Here is a 23039-nt window from a genome sequence, read left to right as displayed (position 1 = left end):
AAAACCCCTGAGATGAAAATCTGAAGAGAAAGGGAAATGAAAATTTCTAACGTAATTAGGGACCTTAGGGCCTCCGGAGCGTCAGCGCTTAGCCCCATTTGGGGCCGTAACTTCTGGGGAACAAGATGGGGCTGAAAACAACACCTGATCTTATTTTCTCATCTGGTTGTACTTTATTTTCATCTCTGGGGTAATGATTGTGCATCCGTCTAATACAAAACTAGGATTTCAAGTAACCTTTTTATGGGATACGCATAGAAAAAGTACGTTCACATCGGTGTCCTTTGAATATATATATATCAACCACGATTGACTGATTTAAATAAATAAGTACGTTATTGTAACACGGATTAAATTAATTTAGCGAAACTACAAATTCGATCCGAAAATAGTGATACTGTCGAGATATATATATGCTCGAAGGGCATCTACTTTTCAGTTCCTTTATATGTGCACTCCGTAGAAAATAACTAAGAGTTTACATCAGCCCTACTACAGAGGTCGTACATCCACAGTTCTTATGTTGTACATTAAACTCGCACAGACTAACACGTAGTCCATATAGATCGTTGGTAGCGCATTGAACCGAGTATATTGTAGGTCGCTGAGACCTGCATATCCCTACCTTTATATACCAGACCTCTTAACCAGAATAGACAGACACAATAGTTAGTTTGTGATGTTTCCATGTTTCCCTCACTACAGATTTCACAGTTCAAAAGCTCCAAATTGATCAGTTAAGAGTGCAGGTAGCTTCAATTAAACCTAAAAGGCGCAGCCACTGCCGGCATTTGCCACGCCTAATCTATATAGTGTAGATATTCAACTAATCAACAAAATGACATCCTAGCATTTACTGGGACTGGGTGTAGAGGCAGCCGTTGGGGTCGGTGGTCTCGACAACACGAGCAGCAATTCCAACACAGTTGGAGTTACCAGCGGGGTTGGCAATACCAGCAGAAGCCCAGATGCTCCAGGCACCGTCAATGCTGTTGGGGCAAGCGATCAGGTCGCTTCCATCGAACTGGAGGTGGCCATCCTTCTCGGCCCAGCCCTTGCGCTCGCTGTTCTTGGGGGTGGGCTGAGCACCGGTGGTGTATCCGATCTTGCCCTGGCCTGTATACCAATTAGTGATTTGCTAGATGGGACAGTGGGGAATAATAGTGGGGAACAATAACATACCCATGCCGGAACGGTCGACGTAGATCTCCTGGGGAGTGGCGGACTTGTCGTAGAGGTACAGAGCACCGTCATTGATGTAGAAGGTAGCCTGCTGCTCCTTGGGACGAGCGCAGCTGGCACCCTGGTTGGGGAGACCGGCGAAGAGGCTGCTCTGGGCGGCGTTGAAGGCGGCGTACTGGACGGCGCTGCCAGAGTGAATGGCGACGAGACCGAAGGTCTTGGAGGACCCGGTGGAAGGAGCGGCCGAGGCGACGGCGCTGACGGAGGCGGCGATGGCAAGGTTCTTGATCTGCATGATGGCGGATTGGGATGGGAAGATTGAGATGAGAAGATTGGGTTTTGGAAATGTAGTGTTGAATTGAGAGGATTGATAGTTGATGGTTTTTAGAATATGCTGAAATGCTTCTCCTCTTTATACTTGAGCGCCACTGCCGTCTCCGAGGTTGTTGTCTCACCTATTGAGACCGACTATATTAAACTACGACATGGATGTCCCGCAAAATGACACCAGTATGACTATTTATGGAGCCGTCTTGCCGATCTTTCTCGTGGTTCACTCAATGTCTTATCCCTGAAGTGTTAACGGGCATCATATACCAAATCCAGATTCATTTATTGGAAACACTCGGTAGTTCCCAAATTACTATTGCCATTAGAGCGTGGATATATTCAAACCTCAATTTTCAGACTGGGAAATCCTCAGCAAAGTCGGTCGTAGACGTTGAGTGATTTCATATGCTCCCCACATTTTTTTCATGTTTCTCCGATTTATACCCACGTTATGCGAATCAAGACCAATGGGATCTAACGTCTTTCTGCATCGGAGAAACATCTACAACATCATGTAATAATAAAGTACTATGCAGACCGGTTTTGAGACTCCTTTTCGGGGGTGGCTGTTCACTTCGTTTGTATCTAAAAATAGCACTGAAGGAGTGGCGCTCCGTTCCCAAGGGATCTTTCGATTTCACTTCAGGGGCGAGGTTGAACACTTCGAGATTTACCGAAAGAATCATATGGCTTATGAATATTGAATATTGAATGAGAATATTATAATATATCTACATATTTCGCTTGCTCCATGATTCTATGAATAATGAAGATGCAACGCCTAGAAATGAATTCCCATCAACCAAACCAGGGCTGAGGGGAATTTGTACAAGCGCCAGCTTGAGCACGCTCTAGCCCATATTCAGGTATGCTAATAACACAAAAGTCATCTTATTTAGGAGCAGCGCACGAGAAAACACCGCGAACGTCTCCATGGTCGTACTTGATAATCTAGTCGAGGAAGTTAGCAACACAATTCCTGTTAGGCAAACGATGGAAAAACTTACGATATCGTCAATGCTGGAGTAGGTTCCTCCAACAAGCACCACCATACCGATCAGGAAAATCATTCCGTTGATGAATGCCAGCATCAAATTCTTGGGCTCTTTCCAGCTGCCCTCCCGAAGGAGCATGAACCACATCATGGCGGGGAAGTAGAAGGTGAAACCGGAGATGAAAAGAGCAGAAGAAATTGAAAGCAAGTCGTTGAAGAAAGGAATCACCTCGGCAATGATGAATGCGACAACAGTGGCGGCGGTGATCACAGCCAGCCATGTCAGCCATCCCTGCTTGGTGTTGATGAAGCGGATGGGGGAGTTCTTAAAGATGCGACCATGAACCAGACGCCCAAATACGACAGTATTGATGGAACCACTGATGAAGATCACAGGGAGAGCAATACCATATGCAACACGGCTGAGGGTACTTCCGGCAGAGGTAAGTGCAGGGCTGGACACGTCCTGACCAACGAAGGCGTAGATCAGAGCACCGGTAATCGTGTAGATGAAGATCTCGGTGATACCCAGGGTCCAGATGGACTTGACAAAGTCGCGAGGAGTGTGCATTTCGTCCATAAAGGAGAACTGGCACATGGCAAAGCTGTAGGCGAAAATGATGTTCGTCACGGCGATGAAGGCTTCGGTAAAGCTGATATTATCCTTTGGCCATGCAGACCAAGCGACTCCGGAGAGGCCACCGGGTGAGTTAGTCGCGGCGACACCAGTACCGATGATGGTGATTCCAATGGCAAGGATGATGGATGCAAAGTCGACATATCCTAGAATAGCCACCTCGGTGAAACTGGGAGGAATGGCGAGCAAGAGCAGGATGATGGCGGAAACCACGGCAAAGATGATCGAGCAGATGGTACTCTTGCTGATGTCGAGGAAGGCGATGGTTCCTGTCAAACAATGCGAGGCCGTGAGGAAGATTAGTTGGAGACCAAGCATCGCATTGACGAGCTCATATCCAAATCGACCACATCCTAACCGATGACCCATCAATCGACCCGCATCGGCATAATTGGCAACCTCGGGGAAGGCCAATTTAACCATTCCAACAATGTAACTGGTATAGATGGCGATCAGACCGATACCGATACAGCAGATCACACCAGGGACCATGCCCAGGACTGCAAAGGTGGAGGGAATCGACAGACTGCCGAGTGCAATGGCCTCGACGATCAGGACGATAGTGAGTCGCTTCCATCCGAGACGGTTGAACTTCTTGATGCCGTGGTCATAGACATTCCTCTCGGCCTCACTCATCTCCCCGACCATATCCCCCTCAAACGGCGGAGGAGCATATACGACCTTCTCATCTTTCTCGGCTTCCGGCCCCATCACCTTGTCGGCCTCATGGTTGTTAGAGATATCTTCGAAGCCCATGATGATGAAAGGGAGGCTGATCTGCCGGAGAAAGAGGGAGGAAGGCCGGAGTATATAAGAAGGCAAATTTCGCGCACTTCGAATGCGGCACTATCGGGAGGGAAAGCAGGATTTCATGACTAAAGAGATTTTGTCCAACACGTGGAGTACGACGCTGATCCACACCAATGATCGGCTACCCAACGAGATGACCGGAAACAGGGTTTTGACCCATTTGAATGTGTGGAAGTGGATGTCAGTGGATGTAAATGGATGTTTCTGAATGGTACGGTGTAATTTTAGGCGAAACGTACCGCCCGACGCCCCAGTGCCCCAGTTTGATAAGAAAAGGTTCGGAACTGTTAGGTAAAAGAAATTGCACATTGGTGAAGGGAAGAAAAAGGACCACTAAAGAGAGCCACTTGAAGACTCCACGCTTTGACAATGTTACACTTTATGGAGTATATCCCCGCGTTAATGATTGCGGGGAGAAATATCAGTAAAAAACGAAGTATGAAATCTTCAAGAAGAAATTATAGAATGTTTTTCTTAATCACGCCACAGTAGATCCCGAGAGCCGAATTGCCAATGAAAGAGTCGGGGATTGGGCTGGGCGTCAACTCGCCCGTCTGGGCAGCCGATAAGATTTCGGCCTTGTAGTCACGTGACGTCTGCAAACGGGCTATCATGCATTCTACGGAATACGCCGTAGATTGTCACCTCCCTTGCGTGATTTAACATGTTACAGAGTTTCAAACTGCGGGTCATCTCGTATACCATGCAGTTCATAAGCCTTATCTTTGTCTCACTTTATTAGACCGCAACCAACATCCTCATCAAGGATATCCTCAAAGGAGATGAGCGCCACCAAAACGCCATTGAGTTTAACTACGCGGGCCGCCTGAAAATACCGCAAATATTGACTTCATGATTCGCCATTGTATCCGAAACTTAAACAGGTTAATGGAGTCTCCTCCCCCAGAGCTGATCATGCATTATACTCTGTACGTAAAACTTCAATTACCCCAACTTTCACTACTTCATGACTTGCTTATATCCCCAGACTAGTTCCCCACTACATCCCGCTTCGCCGGCTTCGGAAGACACGGAAGCTGCGGGTCATGTCGGCTATGCTCGAGCTCAACATACATGCGTGGTTTTAATGGGATCTGTTCATGCCCAACGGTATATTGCCACTGACGATCTTGTCGTATACAACGGTTATTCCGGCTAATACGACGTTTCGCGATCTTTGTTGGGTTGCTTCGTTCCCCACAGCTCACCGCAGTATTCAGGCAATCTGTCCAGATGGAAGTGGGACGCCTTCCCCAAACCCCTTTTCAAACCTACAACCACCAGTAATCCGATGGCCATACAACTACATAGCAACATACAGATGTGTCCTCTATATGTTGTACTTCTTACAACTATCACCAGTGGATTCACGTTCGTATTTTGAGGATTGCTCTCTTGCCATAATATAACCCTACCAACTAATACATGGTGAATTAACCCACAATGGGTCTCATCTACGATATTAATTTCTACCAAAAGCGGCCCAAATTCATCTAGCTCAGTCCTTCGAAAGTGTTCCGCACCTTTCCACTTCGAGGATCATACGACAGGCACCAACGGGCTCTTATCTCTTCGCTTTGTTTAATACGTTGAACCTTGGTTATATGGCACGATCAAAGCAAAGATATCTACAGCCAATACAGCAGGGTCGTTAACACCAGGGACAACCCATCATGAGGCCACCGAGGCTCCACCAGGCTAATGATTGTCTGTCAGGTCGCAGAACTCTCAGACCCACGACAGCTTGATAGCGTCCATAGCAGATGTCATCAAGTGGCCTATCTACACCAGAATTTCCGGGAAAATGACTCTTCATCTTGTGTTTTTTTTTTTTTGATTATTTGATCCATCACACTATCATTCTTGCTTCAGACAGTCAGTAATTGACTTCCCAACATAATCCACGATTTGTTTGTTGAGCCCAGCAATCGATATGCGCGAGTTGTCCGCCATGTAGATATGATATTTCTCTGCGGTTGCCAAACGTCAGTATACCTCGAAAAGAGCATTTCCAAGGACAAACGAACCACGAAGCTTTATCACAACGCTTGGGGACAATCCCAAAAACCCAAACATCCCAGACTGGCGGATCAGGTGTTCCCAAGTTCCAGGTGCGCCTAGTCATGTTACTAAAAAGCCTTTAGTCATTTATTCTAGGCAGATGCTTACCAGAGGCTACGAGGCTATCATATAACTCCGTCCTCATAGAGCGAATCCGGCCGCTCATGGTGATCAAATCATCATGCCAAGTCTTTCTAAGTGTATCATCAGCTAATATGGTGCTCGCAATTTTCGCACCATAAGCCGGGGGATTCGAAACCTCAGACCGCTGAAGCATTTCAAGCATTGATTGGGTCTTCACAGCAGCGTCTTCGGTGCTAGTAGACAGCAAAAAGCAGCCGACTCGTTCCCCTATCAAAAATTATTATCTGTTTGACCATGAATTGTCGCACGGATAAATACCATAGAGACCCATATTTTTCGCAAAAGACAGACACACCCCAGCTTCCAGATCCATCTCCTCGATAAATAGTCGAATGGCGAAGGCATCGCTATCAACATTGCCGGAGTTGAACCCTAGATAGGCAGCGTCGAAAAGTGGGAATAACTGTCTCTCTTTAAATAGACGGGCAAGTTCTCGCCATTGCTCCTTGCTCGGGTCACAGCCTGTTGGGTTGTGGGCGCATGCGTGAATGATGAAGACGGAGTTGGGCTCGGCTGATTTCAATGTCGAATAATATGATTCAATGTCTAGATCTTTTGTCTCGGGGTTGTAGTATCTGAAGGATTCGCATTGGAAGCCAAGGGACGAAAAAACTTGATGGTGGTTTGACCAGGTCGGCTCCGGGATGTATACTTTGGGAAGAGGTGTTTTGCAAGCTCTTAGCAACAAACCGGCCAAGTGCAGTGCTCCAGTACCGGAGAGACTTTGACATGTCGCAAGCTATGGACTAATCAGCTTTTCCTGTTTCAATGTCGTGGATAAGTTTGGAGTCGGAGCTGTAAATACTTTTTCCTGTTGCTTCTGGAATAGATCTGGGCCTAATGCTAACTTTGCAGCCTCTTTGCGGAAATCTGCCAGTCCGATAATGGGAAGATATTCATGGTTCAACTCCTGTGATAACAACTTCCGACTCTCGCGGACTGAGGGAAGAACCCATGGGTTCCCATGCTCGTCACGGTAGGTACCCTGGCCCAAGTTGACTTTCTTGGGAGATGGATCTGCTACATACTGAGCAGTCAATGCGAAAATTGCATCGGGTGGGATGAAACGAGCCTGATCAAACCAGGACTGAGTAGTGACGTTCCGGGTGGTTTCAGAGGTCATTGTGTAGAATTTATGCAATTTAGGAGTACGACGGAGAGATTGCATGGTCAATCTGGGCTATTATTTAGTATTAAAGGAAGCTGTAGGCCGACCGGAATCATACTTTACGTGATATCATACTCGGATTCCTGGCCGAGTCACCCAGGTATACTCCCCGCATCACCAACGCATTTGAGTAAACATATATTGGTCGGAGATAGGGCCGAGTCAAACCAGATCGAAAGACTTTGATTCGTTAATCGGGTGGAGGACCCGAAAGTGGACTCATTTAGGCTATTGATCTGTGTACGAGATTGGCTTCATCGGTGCCGGCATCCGACATTGGCAGCTCAAACGTCAAAACAGCGGCCAAATAGCTTAATTTGATCGGAGATATGACCGTCTGCCCCTCATTTTGAACCGAGAGGGGGATATCTTGTCGGATATGGATATCTTATAAGAGTTATACCAGGACTAGGACTGGCACTTGTACAGACCTAACTCACTACGCACTTTACATACTCATACTACAACCTCTACAATGGGTTCTGTCTCCGTTTCTCCTCAACCTCACGTCCCTGTATCAGGAGTCTGGTGCCCCGCCGTCACCTTTTTCCACCATGACACCGACACACTCGATCTCGACTCTCAATCCAAGTACTTCGCCTACCTATCAACAACCGGTCTAGCAGGTCTAGTAATCCTCGGCACAAACTCAGAGGCCTTCCTCCTCACCCGCGAAGAGCGATCCCAGCTCATCTCAACCGCAAGAGCAGCCGTCGGACCCGATTTCCCCTTGATGGCCGGAGTCGGCGCACACTCAACCAAGCAAACCCTCCAGCTCGCCCAGGATGCCGCCGATGCCGGCGCCAACTACCTCCTCGTCCTCCCGCCCGCATACTTCGGCAAAGCCACCAATATGAACGTGGTGAAACGGTTCTTCTCCGAAGTCGCAGCCAAATCACCTCTCCCTGTCGTGGTGTACAATTTCCCCGGTGTGTGTAACGGGGTCGACATGGATTCCGAGACGATCACTGCGATCGCACGCGAGTCCGCAGCTAGCGGACGATCCAACGTGGTAGGAGTCAAGTTGACCTGTGGATCTGTGGGGAAAATCACGCGGCTGGCTGCATCGTTTGCGCCCGAGGAGTTTGCCACTTTCGGTGGACAGTCGGATTTCCTGATTGGTGGGCTAGCGGCAGGAAGCGCTGGGTGTATTGCTGCCTTTGCGAATGTCTTTCCTAAAGTGGCAGCAAGGATTTATGCTTTGTATCAGAAGGGTCAACTTGAGGAGGCGGTGACGCTTCAACGGAAGGCCGCTCTCGCGGAAAGTGCTATTAAAAGTGGGATTGCGTCAACTAAGCATGCGGTGGCTTGCTATTCTGCTAAATTGGCAGGAATTCCGGATGCAGCAGGTAATCTGGCCCCTCGACACCCTTATGAAGAGGTGGGAGAGGGGGCCAAAGGCGTGATTCGGGAGGTTATGGCGGAGGTTTCTGAGATTGAGAAGAGTTTGTGAGATGTGAACTCCGTGTGGAGGCATTAGTTTCTGATTTGACTATGATTGTTGATGTCTGATCACCTTGCAAGGGTAATCCCGGTCAATCACAGCGCTAATATAGATATCACATTTTAACTCAGTGACATTTCAGAATAACTTGAATCAACTGATGACAATATAAATAGACATATCAGATTGTTCATAAAGAATAGCCCTAAAAGAGAAAAGAACCTCGGCTCAACAGAAAAAAAATTCTCAAACATTTCGGGCCAGCCGAGAATCGATTACTGATCGGGCCGGGATTAAGTGGATATTTTCGGGTTCTCGAAGATATTTGAAGCCAATGAAAGGTCTTTTTCTATATTTTCGTTATCTTTTTCTTTGTTATGGAATTAAATGTGCAGGAAATATGCAAGTTATTACTATGGCCTCTCTCCACTATATCTAAATCAAGTAGTCACTCCGATATTTGTTTTTTTTTTTTTTTTTTTTCCGTTGATAAATGGTATGTTAGAGAAATAAAATAGAATAGAATAGCTGTCCAGGAAATTTTTTATTTCTACTTCATCCTGAAGATCACAGATTGCAGATCAATATGGAGGGCTCCGAGACTGCCAACTTGCAGTTGCCAACATCAATCCCTTTCTGGCGACTAGTTCTCTATCCTGGTGCTATCACCCAAGAGGTTGCTGACCACCCTTGTGAGGGGTCAGGAACCGAAGAAGATCCTTATGTCGTGCAATGGATGCCTAAAGACTTTCGAAACCCTCTCCAGCTGAAGCCATCCATGAAATGGTTCATCACTGTGGTTGCTGCTATCGAGACTTTGGTCGTTGCCCTAGTCTCGTCCGCCTATACAGGTGGTCTCCTTCAGATTAAAGAAAACTTCGGCACAACTACTGAAATTGCAACATTGGGAGTATCCCTCTATGTCCTGGGCTTTGCCCTAGGTCCTCTGATCTGGGCCCCGATGAGTGAGCTGTTCGGTCGCCAAATTGTCTTCGTCACAACCTACTGCGGTTTGACCATCTTCTGTGCCGCCTGTACCGGCGCGAAGAACATCGAGACCATGCTGGTCTTCCGATTCCTATCTGGTGCTTTCGGTTCATCTCCCCTCACCAACTCTGGCGGTGTCATCGCCGATATGTTCATGGCTCGCGAACGTGGACTGGCATTGTCGGCCTTTGCTCTAGCTCCATTCCTTGGACCCGTCATTGGACCCATCGCCGGTGGCTTCCTCGGTGAGTCTAGCGGAGGCTGGAAATGGGTGATGGGTCTCTTGGCTATCCTCTGTGCTGTGATGTGGTTCTTGGGAGCCGCGTTGAAACCAGAGACCTACGCCCCCGTCCTTCTTCGCCAGCGAGCAAATACTCTCTCCAAACTCACAGGAAAGGTCTACTGCAGCAAGTTGGATATTGATCAGGGTCGTCTCACTTTGAAGGCTGCTTTGAAAATCTCCCTCTCACGACCTATGATCCTTCTTTTCCAAGAACCCATCGTCTTGCTTCTCTCCATATACCTCGCCATCATCTACGGAACCCTCTACATGCTTTTCGGTGCCTACCCCATTGTATACCAGGTCCATCGCGGATGGAGCCAAGGTATCGGCGGCTTAGCATTCATCGGAGTCATGATTGGTATGATCGGTGCAGTTGCATATTCAATCCCCGAAAACAAGCGCTACGCCAAACTCCTCGCAAAGAACGGCGGCTATGCACCCCCCGAGGCCCGCCTCCCGCCGTGCATGCTAGCCTCGATCGCCCTCCCTATCGGCCTCTTCTGGTTCGCATGGACCAACGACCCATCCATCCACTGGCTCGCAAGCGTCGCCGCCGGAGTCCCCTTCGGCTTCGGAATGCTCCTCGTCTTCCTCAGTGTCTTCAACTACCTGATCGATGCCTACACCATCTTCGCCGCATCAGTCCTCGCAGCTAACACCCTGCTGCGTTCATTGTTCGGATTCGCCTTCCCACTATTCACAACCTACATGTACCAAGACCTAGGAATCCACTGGGCATCCTGTGTTCCGGCTTTCCTGGCTCTTGCCTGCGTGCCTTTCCCCTTCCTGCTCTATAAATACGGATTGTCGATTCGAAACCACTGCAAGTACGCCGCGCAATCTGAGGCCTTTGTTCAGAATCTTCTTCGTGGTCTCCAGAAGGCTAATGAGGAGGTTGTCGAGACTGAGGCTGAGAAGCGCCCATCTGCTTCGGACGATGACGTCGCTCCACTCCCGAATATCAAGGAGACTTCCGCGGATGTTAACTCCATTCACCACACCCTTTCGCGCTCTTCTACCAATGCTACGCATCCCATCCAGCGCGTGCCTACGTACGAGGCTAACCCTTACAATATCGACCGTGTGCATACGCGGGAGTCGTTCAAATGATCCCGGATGAGCCAGAGATTGTGGGAAAGTTGGGCGTTTTGGAGGACCTCTGGTATACCAGGGAAAGGTCCAGTTGGACGAAGGTTTTCCAATGTTAATTTGCTTTTTTTGTCGAGTTCCATATACCATAGATCGCGTTGACTACTAATTATAATTGCACTTCAAGATCTGATCTTGTTTTATTCAACTGAAATATTACTAGTAAAGTCATATTCACTTGAAGTTTAAAATCACAATTGCATTCAAACTATACGTAAAATATAAACAGTCGCCATTCATCATACTTGATAGTCCATCCCTGTATCCAATGTCTGATCCCAATGTAGTACCACACATTCCAAGACCAACAAACCACAAACCCCTTTTAGTGCACCCCATTAGCCAATCCATTCGACATTCCATTGACCCCATTAGCAAGAGCAAGCCCATTGAGTTTATCAAGCGGCACCCCAGGCGGCACCCCAACAGAAATAGTACTCTTCTTCCGCGGTCTCTCCGGCGCAGTCCAAATAGACCCATCATCAAGCAATCCCTGACCCGCCGCAAGCGCCTTAGACGGCTCATCCCCCAACCACTCACTCTCAAGTCTCTCAATATTCCGTTCGATTTCCCAAGCCCGACCACCCTCAACAAACATAGACGTCCCATTAAGAGACTGATCCGCCAAAACACCCGTCGCAACAGTAGCAACCTGCTCAGAGGTATTGATAGGCAGATCCGCCTGTTTCCACTGTGCCTCGACTTTCTTGATACTATCCGTCTGCGTCACCCAGGGACAAACGGTATTGATACGAAGATAGTGCTTGTAGGGCGATGAGATGTAGTTTCGCAGCGAACGCATGAGCCCAGTCACGCCGTGTTTGGAGGCTTGGTATATGAACAGCGAGGGGCTTTCTTTGAAGCCCGATACGCATGAGAAGAGGAGGATTGAGCGGTCGCAGTTCGAGCCGCGGTTGTGGCGGAGGTAGACTGATGCGATGCGGGTTACGTACATTGAGCCTAGGAGGTTGACGTCCATGACTTTGTGGGTGGGGGTCTTTTATTGTTAGATGGTATTTTTAAATAAATAAAAGAAAGGGGATGAGAGCTTACTTGGCGGACGGTTTCTAGGGTTAGGGAAGTATCGAACCAATTTCCAATTTCCACGATGCCGGCCGCTGAGACGACGTGGTCGATGCGTTTATAGGTCTTGAAGGCTAGATCGAATAATGCCAGTACGGAGGGGTAGTCGGTGACATCGGTTGTTTGGAAAATTGCGCGCGGGGGCATGTCTTCTTCCTCTGGACGATATTTCTCGCAGCATTGCTTTAGTAGACGCTCGCCGGAGATGTTGTCCAGATCGCCAATGCAGACATTAGCGCCTTGTTCCAGGCATTGAGTTACTAGGCTTGAGCCGATGCCATTGGCGCCGCCTGTATATGGAATTAGATAATAGTAGAGAAGTTAGGAGGGTTCAAGGTACCTGTGATGAGAACGACCTTTTTGGCAAGGCAATTTGTGGGGATGTTGGGGATATACTGCGACATTTGGGAGATCAGTGGGGGAGATTGAGGTGGATCAGAGATCGTGGAGGATTTTGATAGAGAGAATTGCCGGGACTATAAGCTGGCTTTTATGTGTCTGCCTTGGGGTTACAATCGGAAAGTCTTACAAAGTCCCAGATAACGAGGGGAACAAACTAATCCGTTTGGATATTCTCTCAAGGGAATAACGGGAATAACGGTAACTCAGCCGAGGGCCAAGGATGCATGCCCAGGCTGTCTCCATCAGGGGCTTTTGAATAAGCAAATGAGCGATTGCGTAGGCAGCCGGGCTGATGGGCAAAGACCAGTAATATATGAGATTAATATGGTCTGATGCGGGGATTGGAGCCAATGATGCTGATGTGCAGATGGAAAATGCGAAGCCAAAGTAGCCAAAGCAGCCAAAGCACACACGGACGCGGGAAGAAATGAGACTAATAATTGGCATTGACTTCCCCGATACCAGGGGTCTCGGAATCCTGTAGTCCGTTTGGTTTTACTCCCAAATATCCCTCAATCTAAACATTGGAAGATGACAATGATATAGAGTATGATAGAGAACAATATCGACTATCATACTCCACTTTCTCGGAAAACCGGGTCAAAGTGATGTACATCGTGAGAGACTGGGGTGCATATGCGGGAAACAGCGGGGGAAATGACAAAAGTACGAAAATCTCGTAAATTAAATCTATCGTACATGACTCCTTTCCACATGTACATGAAACAAAAAAAAACATGTCATTGCAAAGGGGAATAAAAGAGAACATCAAGAATTTTATTCAACCGAAAATGCCACCGAAACCAATGCAAGCCGAACGAATATTTACAACTGGCAATGCATAAAGAATTCTAGCGACGAGAGACACAGCATAAGATGCCGGATTTACCCAGGAACCAGAGGGATCCAATGAAGCGGAAAATCGACAGGCCGGCGGTCGTCCACAGAATGGCGGCGAAGTACTTCGAGGTACGAACGGTAGAAGTGTTCTGGATATATTAGTTTGCGCCATAGCCGAGAGTTAAAGAGGAGATACATACTGTGAGACAGAGACGGGTGATTCCTTCACTGGTAATACACAGTGCAAGGATCAGATTGCTGAAGATCCAAATCAACACCAGGTTGGTTCGGAAAGCCTTGTAACCGTCATCCATGCTTGGTTCATCGTTATCTTCAGGCTGAACAAACGGCTCCAAGGCTCGCTTGACTGTCGATTCAAACTGACTATCGATATCGGCCTGAGGCTTATCGACTTCCTCGATGAAGTTTGACTTTGCGTCATCCTTCTTCGTCTCAGCAACGGGGAGGGAATCACCCTTGTCGGATCCCTTGGTACCCCAGGAAACATCATGCCAGTTGCAGAAGGCGTAAACCATCAGGATATTGATCGAACAGGTCATGCCAGCAAAGTATGCCCAGGAGGATGTGAACATGTGCCAGGGATCCATGTACAAGAAACTTGCCAGGAAGTAGATACCATAAGTCGAAACCAAAGCGATCAGGACGATACCGGCCCCGGAAGAACTGAAGAAAGACTTTATGAAATGCCCAACACCTTGGTCCATAGAGAAATCAAGGGTGCCTCCAGTAAAGGCGTTCTTGACAAGGTAGAACGATAGGATGATGATGTAAGTTTGAAGGATACTGAAGTAGACGAACGAGAACGTGTACGCGAGACGTGAACTGGATAAAGGTTAGATTGACACAAGGTAATTCCTTCAAATCTTGACTTACCCTTTCGGTCGGTTTCCGAGCGCCAGGATGAACTGTAGCATCAAGAAAAATATGTATCCATACTTCAGGAAATTGTTCACGATTGGCGTGGCCTCGTTACCAAAAGGCCATCCCTTATCCTTATTGGCGCTACTAGGCGTTCCGACAAGATCCATAATGACAGTAGTAGTCAACCAGAACGAGGCTAAGTAGTAATAAGTTAGTCAAAAGATTCACCAACACAATATTCGAGACATACCGAGGGAGAACCAGGTCATGACAAGACCCATAAAGTTGTATGTCATCTGGATATGCAGGAAAAATAGTCGTAGGATATTGTGGCCGCTCTTGTAAATTCGTCCGAAATGCATCATTGCATACAAACTGGCAGCGAACGAACCGTTCAACCAACGACGTCGCTGACTGATGAACTCGGCTGCACCCTCGGGTACATCGGTCTCGCCCTTAGACGCCTTAACGTAGGTTAGATGCCATTTGAATCCAGCTTTGGCGACAAGCTCGAAACACAAGATACGATCCTCAGCAAGGAACATATTCTTTTTGAAAATGTTCATGCCCTCGATACCCTTCTTGCCTAACTGCTTTGAGAGTGTATGGTCACCGTGGAAGTACTGCTCCAAGGGGCGACCCATAATAGCGCGATAACGGTACGCGGAGAAGGCACCGGGCAACACGCTGACGTACCCGAAGGCACTCTCTAGCGGTTTATCGAGAATGTTGGAGATCTTATACTCGAAATTCTGCGCGGCAACGAGGGGATTCATCAAGTTCTTCCACCCTTTTCCTAACATGGCGTGAATCTCACCGCAGGATCCACCCAAGTTCTTGTCATTGTAGAAGGATTCCCACAATGCAAGGAGCGATTTCTTTCCCGGCTTAGTTCCAGCATCAATAAGAATGACCACTTCAGGGTTGAGGATTCGACTGAAACCGTTGAAAAGCCAGCGGTGAGAGTTGATCTTCTTACTGTTCTTCTGCTTGAGGCAGAAAATCATTTGAACGGGAGGAAGGTTGGACGACTCGTTGCCTTGGGGCCGGATCAATTGCTGATTGGAGGTGACAGAGAGTTGGGTTGTGTATTCGAAGATATGTGCGACGGTTTCCCGACCATCGACGGAGCGCTTCATGATGCCATCTTGGTAGATACCAACTGTGGCCAACAAGTCGAGAGTATTTTTGTCGCAAGGATCGATACCATCGAAAACCAAGGAGCACACGATCTTTTGCCAAGCCGGGCCACCTTTGTTCCAGAATTCTGACTTCTTCAAATTGACGATATCTCGAATATTCTGCATAACACCGTGGAGTGTTCGGGCGGTCAGAACTTTATCTTCGTTGTAATAGGTGATGGCGATCAGAAGCTCAGTGTGTCGATTGTACATAGCCGGTCGCAAATTGTATCCATTTCGCAGGGTGAACTCATCAGGATCACAAGTGGCCGCGGTATCTATATACGATTAGCTCCAGTCGCGTCACTAATATTTTAGATGAAGCCTTACAGCGCAGATGGGTGAATTCTTCCGGGAAGCCCTCCTCGGATTCCCGATACTCCTTCTGAATTGCGTTCTGAATGGCACTCGGGACTGGGTAGTCCACACTGAGGACGGAGCCTTGGACCAGCTTAATCTTTCGTGTAGCATAACGCCGCAGTCCTGACCCAGGCGCCTGTCGGTTCTGCCAGGCTTCTGATGGGGTCTCAGACATAGGTGATTGAATCCCCGATGGAATACCCGAGCGACGGTTGAGTCCTCCCGCGGACTCCTGGTATGGACCATCGGGGAAGACGGTTACTCCAGGATCATGTAGTGTGTAACGACGGAGGGAATCACTCGAGGCATATGGGTCATCGAAGGAAGCGTTGAATGGGCTGGGCTGATTGCGGTAGAGCAGAGACTGCTGGCTGTCGATGTTCTCGGGTTTCTCTTCGTAGCCGTAGGATTGCTGTTGAGCAAACTAAATTAGCATCTGCTGCTGTCTTGGTGGGTTGATTTTGTTGATATCACTCACTTCTCGTGGACCATACAGGCTAGTCTCGCTCGCCGGGGGTGAATGAGAGGTACCTGAACGAGGCGAATGAGGCGACGTGCCTCTCTGAGGAAAAGACATTATGCGTGGTTCTCGTGTCGCCGGGGCTGATGGAAAGGAAATAGAGATCTAGCCGGTGGGGGGTGAATCGAAAGAAAAGATCAAGGCTAGAAGTTTCAATTCCAGGTACGATCAGGCACCTGGCAACAGCGCGACAGCGCAATGAACTTTTGAGGTATGAAAACAATATGTTTCAGTCGATCTGACCAGAGATCGAAAGTGAGAAACAATATGAGACCCAAGTAAAACAGAGCGAGCGTCGACGTTCAAAGAGAGATGTGCGTAGGAGAAGGGATCCAGATGCCATCTACCCAGGAGATATTTTTGGTGCAGAATTTGATTGGAGGTGCCAACGATGCGGGCTGTGAAGGGCGACTGAAGTGGAACCCCAGCGCATCAGCAATTGCCGTTCGTCATCCACCCTTTCTAGGATCCACCAAGGAGCCCCCCCTGTCCGAGACAGGACATACATATCATTGCCAACCGCTTTTCCCCTGCGCATACATCGCATAACCATTGGAGGCTGTGACCACACCATGGTCCCAACCGCCGAGTGACATCCCCCCTTCATTAATTCTCTTGATATCCCAAGGTACTGGTCTGCGGGTACAAATTTGACTCCGTGATCAGCGCCTTGCTGGGACGAACATAACTCGTCGAACATGTAAAAAGCTGCGGGTCGACGACGCAATGCGGCATAACATTGGTCAACAGACGTATTCTATGACCCATCACAGGCTCCCCTAATTAAATATACGTATCCCCTTTACCATCCGAAACGCCCCCCTAAGGGACGGACCTAGAATCGCTGTCGGAGTCTATACTCCATACTCGCAAAGACAGGCGCTGAAAAGGCTTCTCTGCCAAGCAATCCCAGCGTGGCGGCTGGGGGTGGCGACCGCTGGGGGGTGACGACGAGGCGTCGGGAAACGATCGGCCATGTCTTCCAGGGGGCTGAATTCTGAATCTGCGACTGGCTCATGCGGTTCCACCTATCCAGCCATCGTTATAAATTGGGTATGTGGGGAATACAATCGAAAAAAAAGAATAGCGCTACCACAGCAACAGAGACACATGCCGTGTGAGATAATGTGTGTGTTGTCCACTGGTCACGTGTCAGAGATATACGCGTACACAACTGTACCCTGGGCTTATGCAGTGAGATCTCCGAAATATTGGGCCAAATCTATGTACACTAGACATACCGCCCTTTATACCGCCTTCCCTTGAGTTATACTACATAAGCAGCCCTGTAATATCAATCAGTGGTCTTTTCGGAGGTATGTTTAGTAGTCTTCTCAAATATCATTCTATGTAGATAGGTCGACGGCGCAAAAAGGCACTTTTCTATGTATAACATTTGACTATCAGTCATATTGCCCTACATCATGTGTATAAAAGCTAAGTATATTCGGAGTTTTAGACTGGCAGAGCTAGCATAATATAAAAGGCGGTATACAGGGCGGTATATCTGGGTACTTTGGTTTGGCCCAATATTTCGGAGGTCCCACTGTACACGATGCACACGACAAAAAGTACTCCGTACAGCACACACTATAAATATACTATGTAGCTGCCTTGAATATCATTTATTTTTAGATATTTAAACCCTTTAAAGTAAATGCGCTTACAAAGTCTAAAAGTGGAAGTTGTCTAATACTGGAAATATATATTCCCACACCGGTCTAAGACCATAAGCCCTTAATGTCTTTTACCGGATGTAGTATCTTCTTTTGTGGTTTCATTATCGTTATTCTACTATACAAAAGTAGTTTCTATTGAGTTTCTCTAATCTACCATTCGCTCTCGGCCCTTCTCCGATACTCGGACTTCATTGCGAGCTCAGCTTCATGAAGATGGAAACCCCAATATCATACTCAAACAACTTGACTGACAAGTCTGGTGCCGAGGGGCAGGTTTTCATCCGCTGCATCAGTTTGGTTTCAACTATATGGAACTTTCATCACATATGTCGCTCGGAATATATACTCCGTACATCGGATTTGGCAACCGGCTCTTAGGCTTTAGCCCGAGGTCATTTGATATGACAACGACAGAACAATATGCGGGGTAGATAATCTAGTTTACACATGAGGCGCTTTAAATACTTACCCAGATGTTCTCAATTCAATCAAAGACGAAATATTCTTCTCCACCCTTTCCATAACAATGTCGTTTCAGAGACCTGCATTTGATGCCCTGCCTTTGCGCAAAGATGGGCCTCCAGGGAATGCGTGGGGGATGTTTGGGGATCAAGATCAACTGGGGATGCTCAATCTATTGACGCCAGAGAATACCGCCGCCGCTGCTCGCGAGATTGTTGATGGTGTGCGTGTCTCAACAGATTGGTCTCTAAATAGCATGGCGACCCCATGCTTTGGACGATCTGCTTTTGAGCATATTGTCAAGAACAAAGCTCCACGGGCAGTCAACGATGATATCTTGGTTTTTAACACACAAAGTAGTAGCCAGTGGGATGGGTTCAGACATTATGGATCAAAGCAAGGAACTTTCTTTAATGGGTGTACCCAGGACGAGATTGAGAATTCTACTCGGAATGGCATTCACGGTAGTTCCCTCTACTTTTAGAATTTCTGGCTTTTACTGATGGTTCTTTAGTATGGGCTGAGAAGGGCGGTATTGTTGGACGCGGCGTTCTCTTGGACTATGCGGGCTGGGCAGCGGCGAACGGGAAAGAAGTGAATTGCTTTGAAACACAGTCAATCCCAGCTTCTGTACTCCAAGAGGTAGCTGCTAGCCAGAATACAACATTCCGACCGGGAGATATCTTGTTTATACGCACGGGTTGGACTCGAGCGTATGAACAGCTGTCCCAGGCGCAATGTCAACAACTGGCCGACTACGCAGCACCTCCAGTGATTGGAGTAGAATCATCCGAGGCCATGCTTCGTTGGATTTGGGATCTTAAACTGGCTGCTGTGGTGGGAGATATGCCGAGCTTTGAAGCATATCCATGCCAGAATCAGGAGTTCTTTCTCCATGAGTGGTTGCTGGCGGGCTGGGGCGTTCCGATCGGAGAATTATTCGATCTCGAGCAGCTCAGTCAGGAGTGTCGCAAGAGAGGTCGCTGGACCTTTTTCTTTAGTAGCGTGTCCTTGAAGGTGTGTGTTCATAGATTCTACTCCCCGGTTCCCAACTGACCACATTATTCTAGGTTCCTGGTGGTGTTGCAAGCCCTCCGAATGGTGTCGCTATATTTTGATCACAAGTTATCACACGTTCTTTCGTCTCTTGTTCCACTGCCGTTGATCGCGTGCTACAGTCTAACTCTCTGGAGATAGCGCAGAATACAAGTGGGGTGGCGTCAGCAACACCCCCTTTAAATAAGCTTGAAATATATCGATCGGGCACAGTTATTTGACCTAGACACCTATGACACAAAGTAATATCAATAAATATCTTCATCGTACTATATGGCCCTGGAGAGGTCGGGCCGAAAAGATAAAGAGGAAAAAGCGGAGAAACCGGGGGTTTCCGTCCGGGTCTGTGTCATTTTACCCTTTACCCCCAGTCTGTGTGCAGATCAGATCTTAAAACATCTGAGATATAGCCTCAAAAAATGGTCCTTGGAAATGCAGGTATCTCACGTCAATCAGAAGACCGCTCAAGAAGGTCGATGGTAGCCTGTAACCGCTGCCGTTCTAGAAAAACTCGCTGCGCTGGCAATCCACCCCACCCTTGTGCAGCATGCGTGGATGCCGGCAAGAATTGTGTATATTCAGAGGCTGAAAAACGAGTCTCCATAACGGAGAGGTAAAGTCCGTCCAAGATCGTTGAAAAAGGGTCAATGCTGACTCATTTTGCAGCTACTATCGTCAATTACAAGCGCAAGCTCCTGCATCGCGAGGTAGGTTTCATACCTACTCAAGTAGTCGCCTGGAGCCAATTTAACCATCCGGGATAGAAGGTAGTCATCCGACGCCGTCAAGTGAGCCATCTATATCCAATCGCTACTCTGAGGGGCCACCAGAACGCGACGACTGGTGGTACAAAGGAACAGACAATCTGTTCTTGAATCGATCCGGAGAACATCGTACGTCTTTTACGGAAGGATGTCTCATTCTTATTATCATTCTGCTAACCTTTCCTCAGATTTCGTGGGTGCTTCGTCCACCACACATCTCGCGAAACGGCTCAATCCTGGCTCCACAAACCTTGCATGGGACGTGCGCCCACTTTACGATGACCCTTCATCATTGAAAAGACCAATTGGCTCCTCATTGCCTCAATTACCACCTTTCGAGTTCGCAAAGCGACTATTCTGGGTACAGTACGCTTACATCGGTACCATTTTCTCCCTTATTCAACCCATGGTATTTGAAGAACGGCTCGATCTAGTCTATCACCAACCACTTGACTTTTCACACCGTGAATCCTGTCTGGTATACTGCCAAACATTGTTAGTTATTTCTTTTGGCTTGATGTATAGTGTGAATCAGTGGATTGGCGAGGAAGGTCCCCCAGGTTTCAAATATTTCAAGCATGCGTTACGTTTCTTGCCAGATATTCACGAAGAGGGCTCGATTCTCTTCGTGGAGGTGCTATGCTATGTGGCATACTATATGCAGAATCTGAACAGGCGGGACGCTGCGTTCCTATACGTATGTATCACTTCAATTGATTTTCGGCTGTACCGCTAACGACGTCAGATTGGACTCGCTCTGCGAATGGCTATCTCGCTAGGTCTTCACCAAGAGGTGTCTGATCCCTCAATAACCGAAGAAGATCGCAATCGTCGACGTCGGGCTTGGTGGTCTGTTTATAGCTTGGACAGGTAATTTGCCCAATTCTCTTAGTGATACAAACTCGGTACTTATACTTTGAATAGGCTACTCTCGGTCAAGTCTGGCAATCCTATTACAATTCATGATGAAGATATTGGGATATCCTGGCCCACAACTGTGGTATGTTACCCCCTATAGTATGTCTACAAAGGCATCGGCTGATTTGATTTTCTCCATCTAGGGCGGATCGAATTGGGATCCATGGCCATCAACCGTGCTCACCCATTATACCCAACTATCCCGTATATTGGGGCGGATCGGGGAAGGTACAACCCTTTGTATATTCCTTGTATAGCTAAGCTGACCTAGATGGCCACATCAGAAATCTACAGAAAGAAACCAGGATCAGGATCCAACTTGGTTGCTTCTGTCCAAAGTATTACAAATGACCTTTCTGCCTGGCTGCGGCAAGTACCAGACCGACTTCGTATCGATTTTGCTACACTCGATACCCATATCAATCGAGAGTCAGTCTCGATCAATTTGCACTTCTACTCATGCGTGAACATGACCGCACGCCCGTTAGTCTTCTATGTGATCCAAAGGCGACTTGACGCAGAAGCCCTTGGATCCGCAACAGAAGATTGGAAAGAGGGCCTGGCTCCCAATACTGTCGCCGTCATTGACAGCTGCATCACAGCAGCACGAGCAACCACTGTGATCATGGATGCAGCTGCAAAACATAATCTCGTTGGTAGGCGATCACCATACAACCACATTTCTTCTGTTATGAAATTATCTGACTAAACGAGCTGTATAGCTACATATGGATACCTCGACGGCGAATATATCTTCTCCGCTGCACTGCTGCTGGTCATGGTGAATGCCGCGTTTCCGCCTGATGAGACCAACGCCCGGGCCATGGAGACCGCACTGAGCCTTCTTCGCGGTATGGCAGATCGCGGAAATACATATTTGGACTCACGTCACAGATTATTGTTGGAGCTACAGGCAGCCATTGGACCTAGACGCACCGAACAAAATAATACTGATACAGCAAATTCGCTTGCTGTAGGTCACAGGGGCCCTGTAACGCCCATGACCGAAAATGGCGCAAATGTATCAGATAATGTTCCAGATTCGAGCGCAGAATTAGCACCTTCGCAAGTGCTTACATATAACTGGCCACAGCAGCCTGATCTCCCCTCTTTCCGGGATATTGCCTTCCAGTTTGATCTAAATGATGATCCAGCACTCTGGGAAGGGGCTTTGGATCAAATCGACATTGACATGGACACTGACTGGATTGAAAATACTTTAAAGCGATAAAGACAAAATATATATTATTTACAAATATTTCAACAGCTATATTGTGTGCTGAGCAGCTAGCACAACATACATCGTAGTTATGTAGTTTATAAAACACTTACCATCACATAATCTAATATTGAAGGCCTAATATATGACTTGCATTGATTTCTCCGCAAACTGCCCGCGGGCTATAATTTATTTTTACTCATATCAGCTCACATTTCAGCCCCTATCTTCCCCTCCATCCTCAATCCAAACCCCGCGGCTTATCAACCTGTGGAGGTCCCGGCCCGACGAAGCCGAAACCGGGGCCATCGGCCCGACACGTGATATGCATCTAATTGGTAACCACGAGATGATCATGGAGATGTTCTGGGGTATCGGGACGAGCTTTGTGACATATATGAATACAGATCCCTTCTGAGCATCTAACTAGTTGTTCTCTCCTTTTACCTATTTATACCCACCTCACATCTTCCCACTCATATTA

At 47.7% G+C, this 23039-nt stretch overlaps 9 protein-coding genes across 9 annotated transcripts; 4 read left to right on the top strand and 5 right to left on the bottom strand.

Moving 5' to 3' along the window:
* Nucleotides 1–853: 853 nt before the first annotated feature.
* On the bottom strand, nt 854–1477 carry aspf34 (cell wall protein PhiA; the record flags this gene model as incomplete). Its single annotated transcript, XM_040788119.1, has 2 exons — nt 854–1116; nt 1183–1477. 2 exons carry the CDS (start codon nt 1475–1477, stop codon nt 854–856), a joined length of 558 nt encoding a protein of 185 aa, XP_040651891.1.
* A 926-nt stretch (nt 1478–2403) lies between these two features.
* Nucleotides 2404–3899, bottom strand: PGRI_004050 (putative amino acid transporter; the record flags this gene model as incomplete). The annotated part of the gene is made up of 2 exons (XM_040788118.1): nt 2404–2463; nt 2520–3899. 2 exons carry the CDS (start codon nt 3897–3899, stop codon nt 2404–2406), a joined length of 1440 nt encoding a protein of 479 aa, XP_040651890.1.
* A 1911-nt stretch (nt 3900–5810) lies between these two features.
* On the bottom strand, nt 5811–7281 carry PGRI_004040 (Aspartate/other aminotransferase; the record flags this gene model as incomplete). Its single annotated transcript, XM_040788117.1, has 5 exons — nt 5811–5923; nt 5981–6070; nt 6123–6365; nt 6417–6897; nt 6964–7281. The coding sequence occupies 5 exons, from the start codon at nt 7279–7281 to the stop codon at nt 5811–5813; spliced, it is 1245 nt and encodes a 414-aa protein (XP_040651889.1).
* A 520-nt stretch (nt 7282–7801) lies between these two features.
* Nucleotides 7802–8779, top strand: PGRI_004030 (dihydrodipicolinate synthase family protein; the record flags this gene model as incomplete). The annotated part of the gene is made up of 1 exon (XM_040788116.1): nt 7802–8779. The coding sequence occupies one exon, from the start codon at nt 7802–7804 to the stop codon at nt 8777–8779; it is 978 nt and encodes a 325-aa protein (XP_040651888.1).
* Nucleotides 8780–9356: 577 nt separating this feature from the next.
* PGRI_004020 (MFS transporter) lies at nt 9357–11150 on the top strand (the record flags this gene model as incomplete). Its single annotated transcript, XM_040788115.1, has 1 exon — nt 9357–11150. The coding sequence occupies one exon, from the start codon at nt 9357–9359 to the stop codon at nt 11148–11150; it is 1794 nt and encodes a 597-aa protein (XP_040651887.1).
* A 364-nt stretch (nt 11151–11514) lies between these two features.
* Nucleotides 11515–12676, bottom strand: PGRI_004010 (putative 3-hydroxyacyl-CoA dehydrogenase; the record flags this gene model as incomplete). The annotated part of the gene is made up of 3 exons (XM_040788114.1): nt 11515–12186; nt 12243–12562; nt 12613–12676. 3 exons carry the CDS (start codon nt 12674–12676, stop codon nt 11515–11517), a joined length of 1056 nt encoding a protein of 351 aa, XP_040651886.1.
* An 849-nt stretch (nt 12677–13525) lies between these two features.
* On the bottom strand, nt 13526–16514 carry PGRI_004000 (Chitin synthase; the record flags this gene model as incomplete). Its single annotated transcript, XM_040788113.1, has 6 exons — nt 13526–13663; nt 13715–14357; nt 14409–14592; nt 14647–15855; nt 15908–16349; nt 16416–16514. The coding sequence occupies 6 exons, from the start codon at nt 16512–16514 to the stop codon at nt 13526–13528; spliced, it is 2715 nt and encodes a 904-aa protein (XP_040651885.1).
* Nucleotides 16515–18662: 2148 nt separating this feature from the next.
* On the top strand, nt 18663–19716 carry PGRI_003990 (uncharacterized protein; the record flags this gene model as incomplete). Its single annotated transcript, XM_040788112.1, has 3 exons — nt 18663–19062; nt 19113–19615; nt 19669–19716. The coding sequence occupies 3 exons, from the start codon at nt 18663–18665 to the stop codon at nt 19714–19716; spliced, it is 951 nt and encodes a 316-aa protein (XP_040651884.1).
* Nucleotides 19717–20073: 357 nt separating this feature from the next.
* Nucleotides 20074–22567, top strand: PGRI_003980 (transcription factor domain-containing protein; the record flags this gene model as incomplete). Its single annotated transcript, XM_040788111.1, has 10 exons — nt 20074–20092; nt 20160–20226; nt 20321–20361; nt 20419–20547; nt 20607–20784; nt 20944–21115; nt 21164–21288; nt 21343–21418; nt 21608–21992; nt 22059–22567. The coding sequence occupies 10 exons, from the start codon at nt 20074–20076 to the stop codon at nt 22565–22567; spliced, it is 1701 nt and encodes a 566-aa protein (XP_040651883.1).
* Between the last annotated feature and the right edge of the window lie 472 nt (nt 22568–23039).

The sequence above is a fragment of the Penicillium griseofulvum genome (assembly GCF_001561935.1).
Source record: "Penicillium griseofulvum strain PG3 chromosome Unknown contig_79, whole genome shotgun sequence".
Lineage (NCBI taxonomy): Eukaryota > Fungi > Ascomycota > Eurotiomycetes > Eurotiales > Aspergillaceae > Penicillium > Penicillium griseofulvum.
This window is presented reverse-complemented; position numbering and strand designations above follow the sequence as displayed.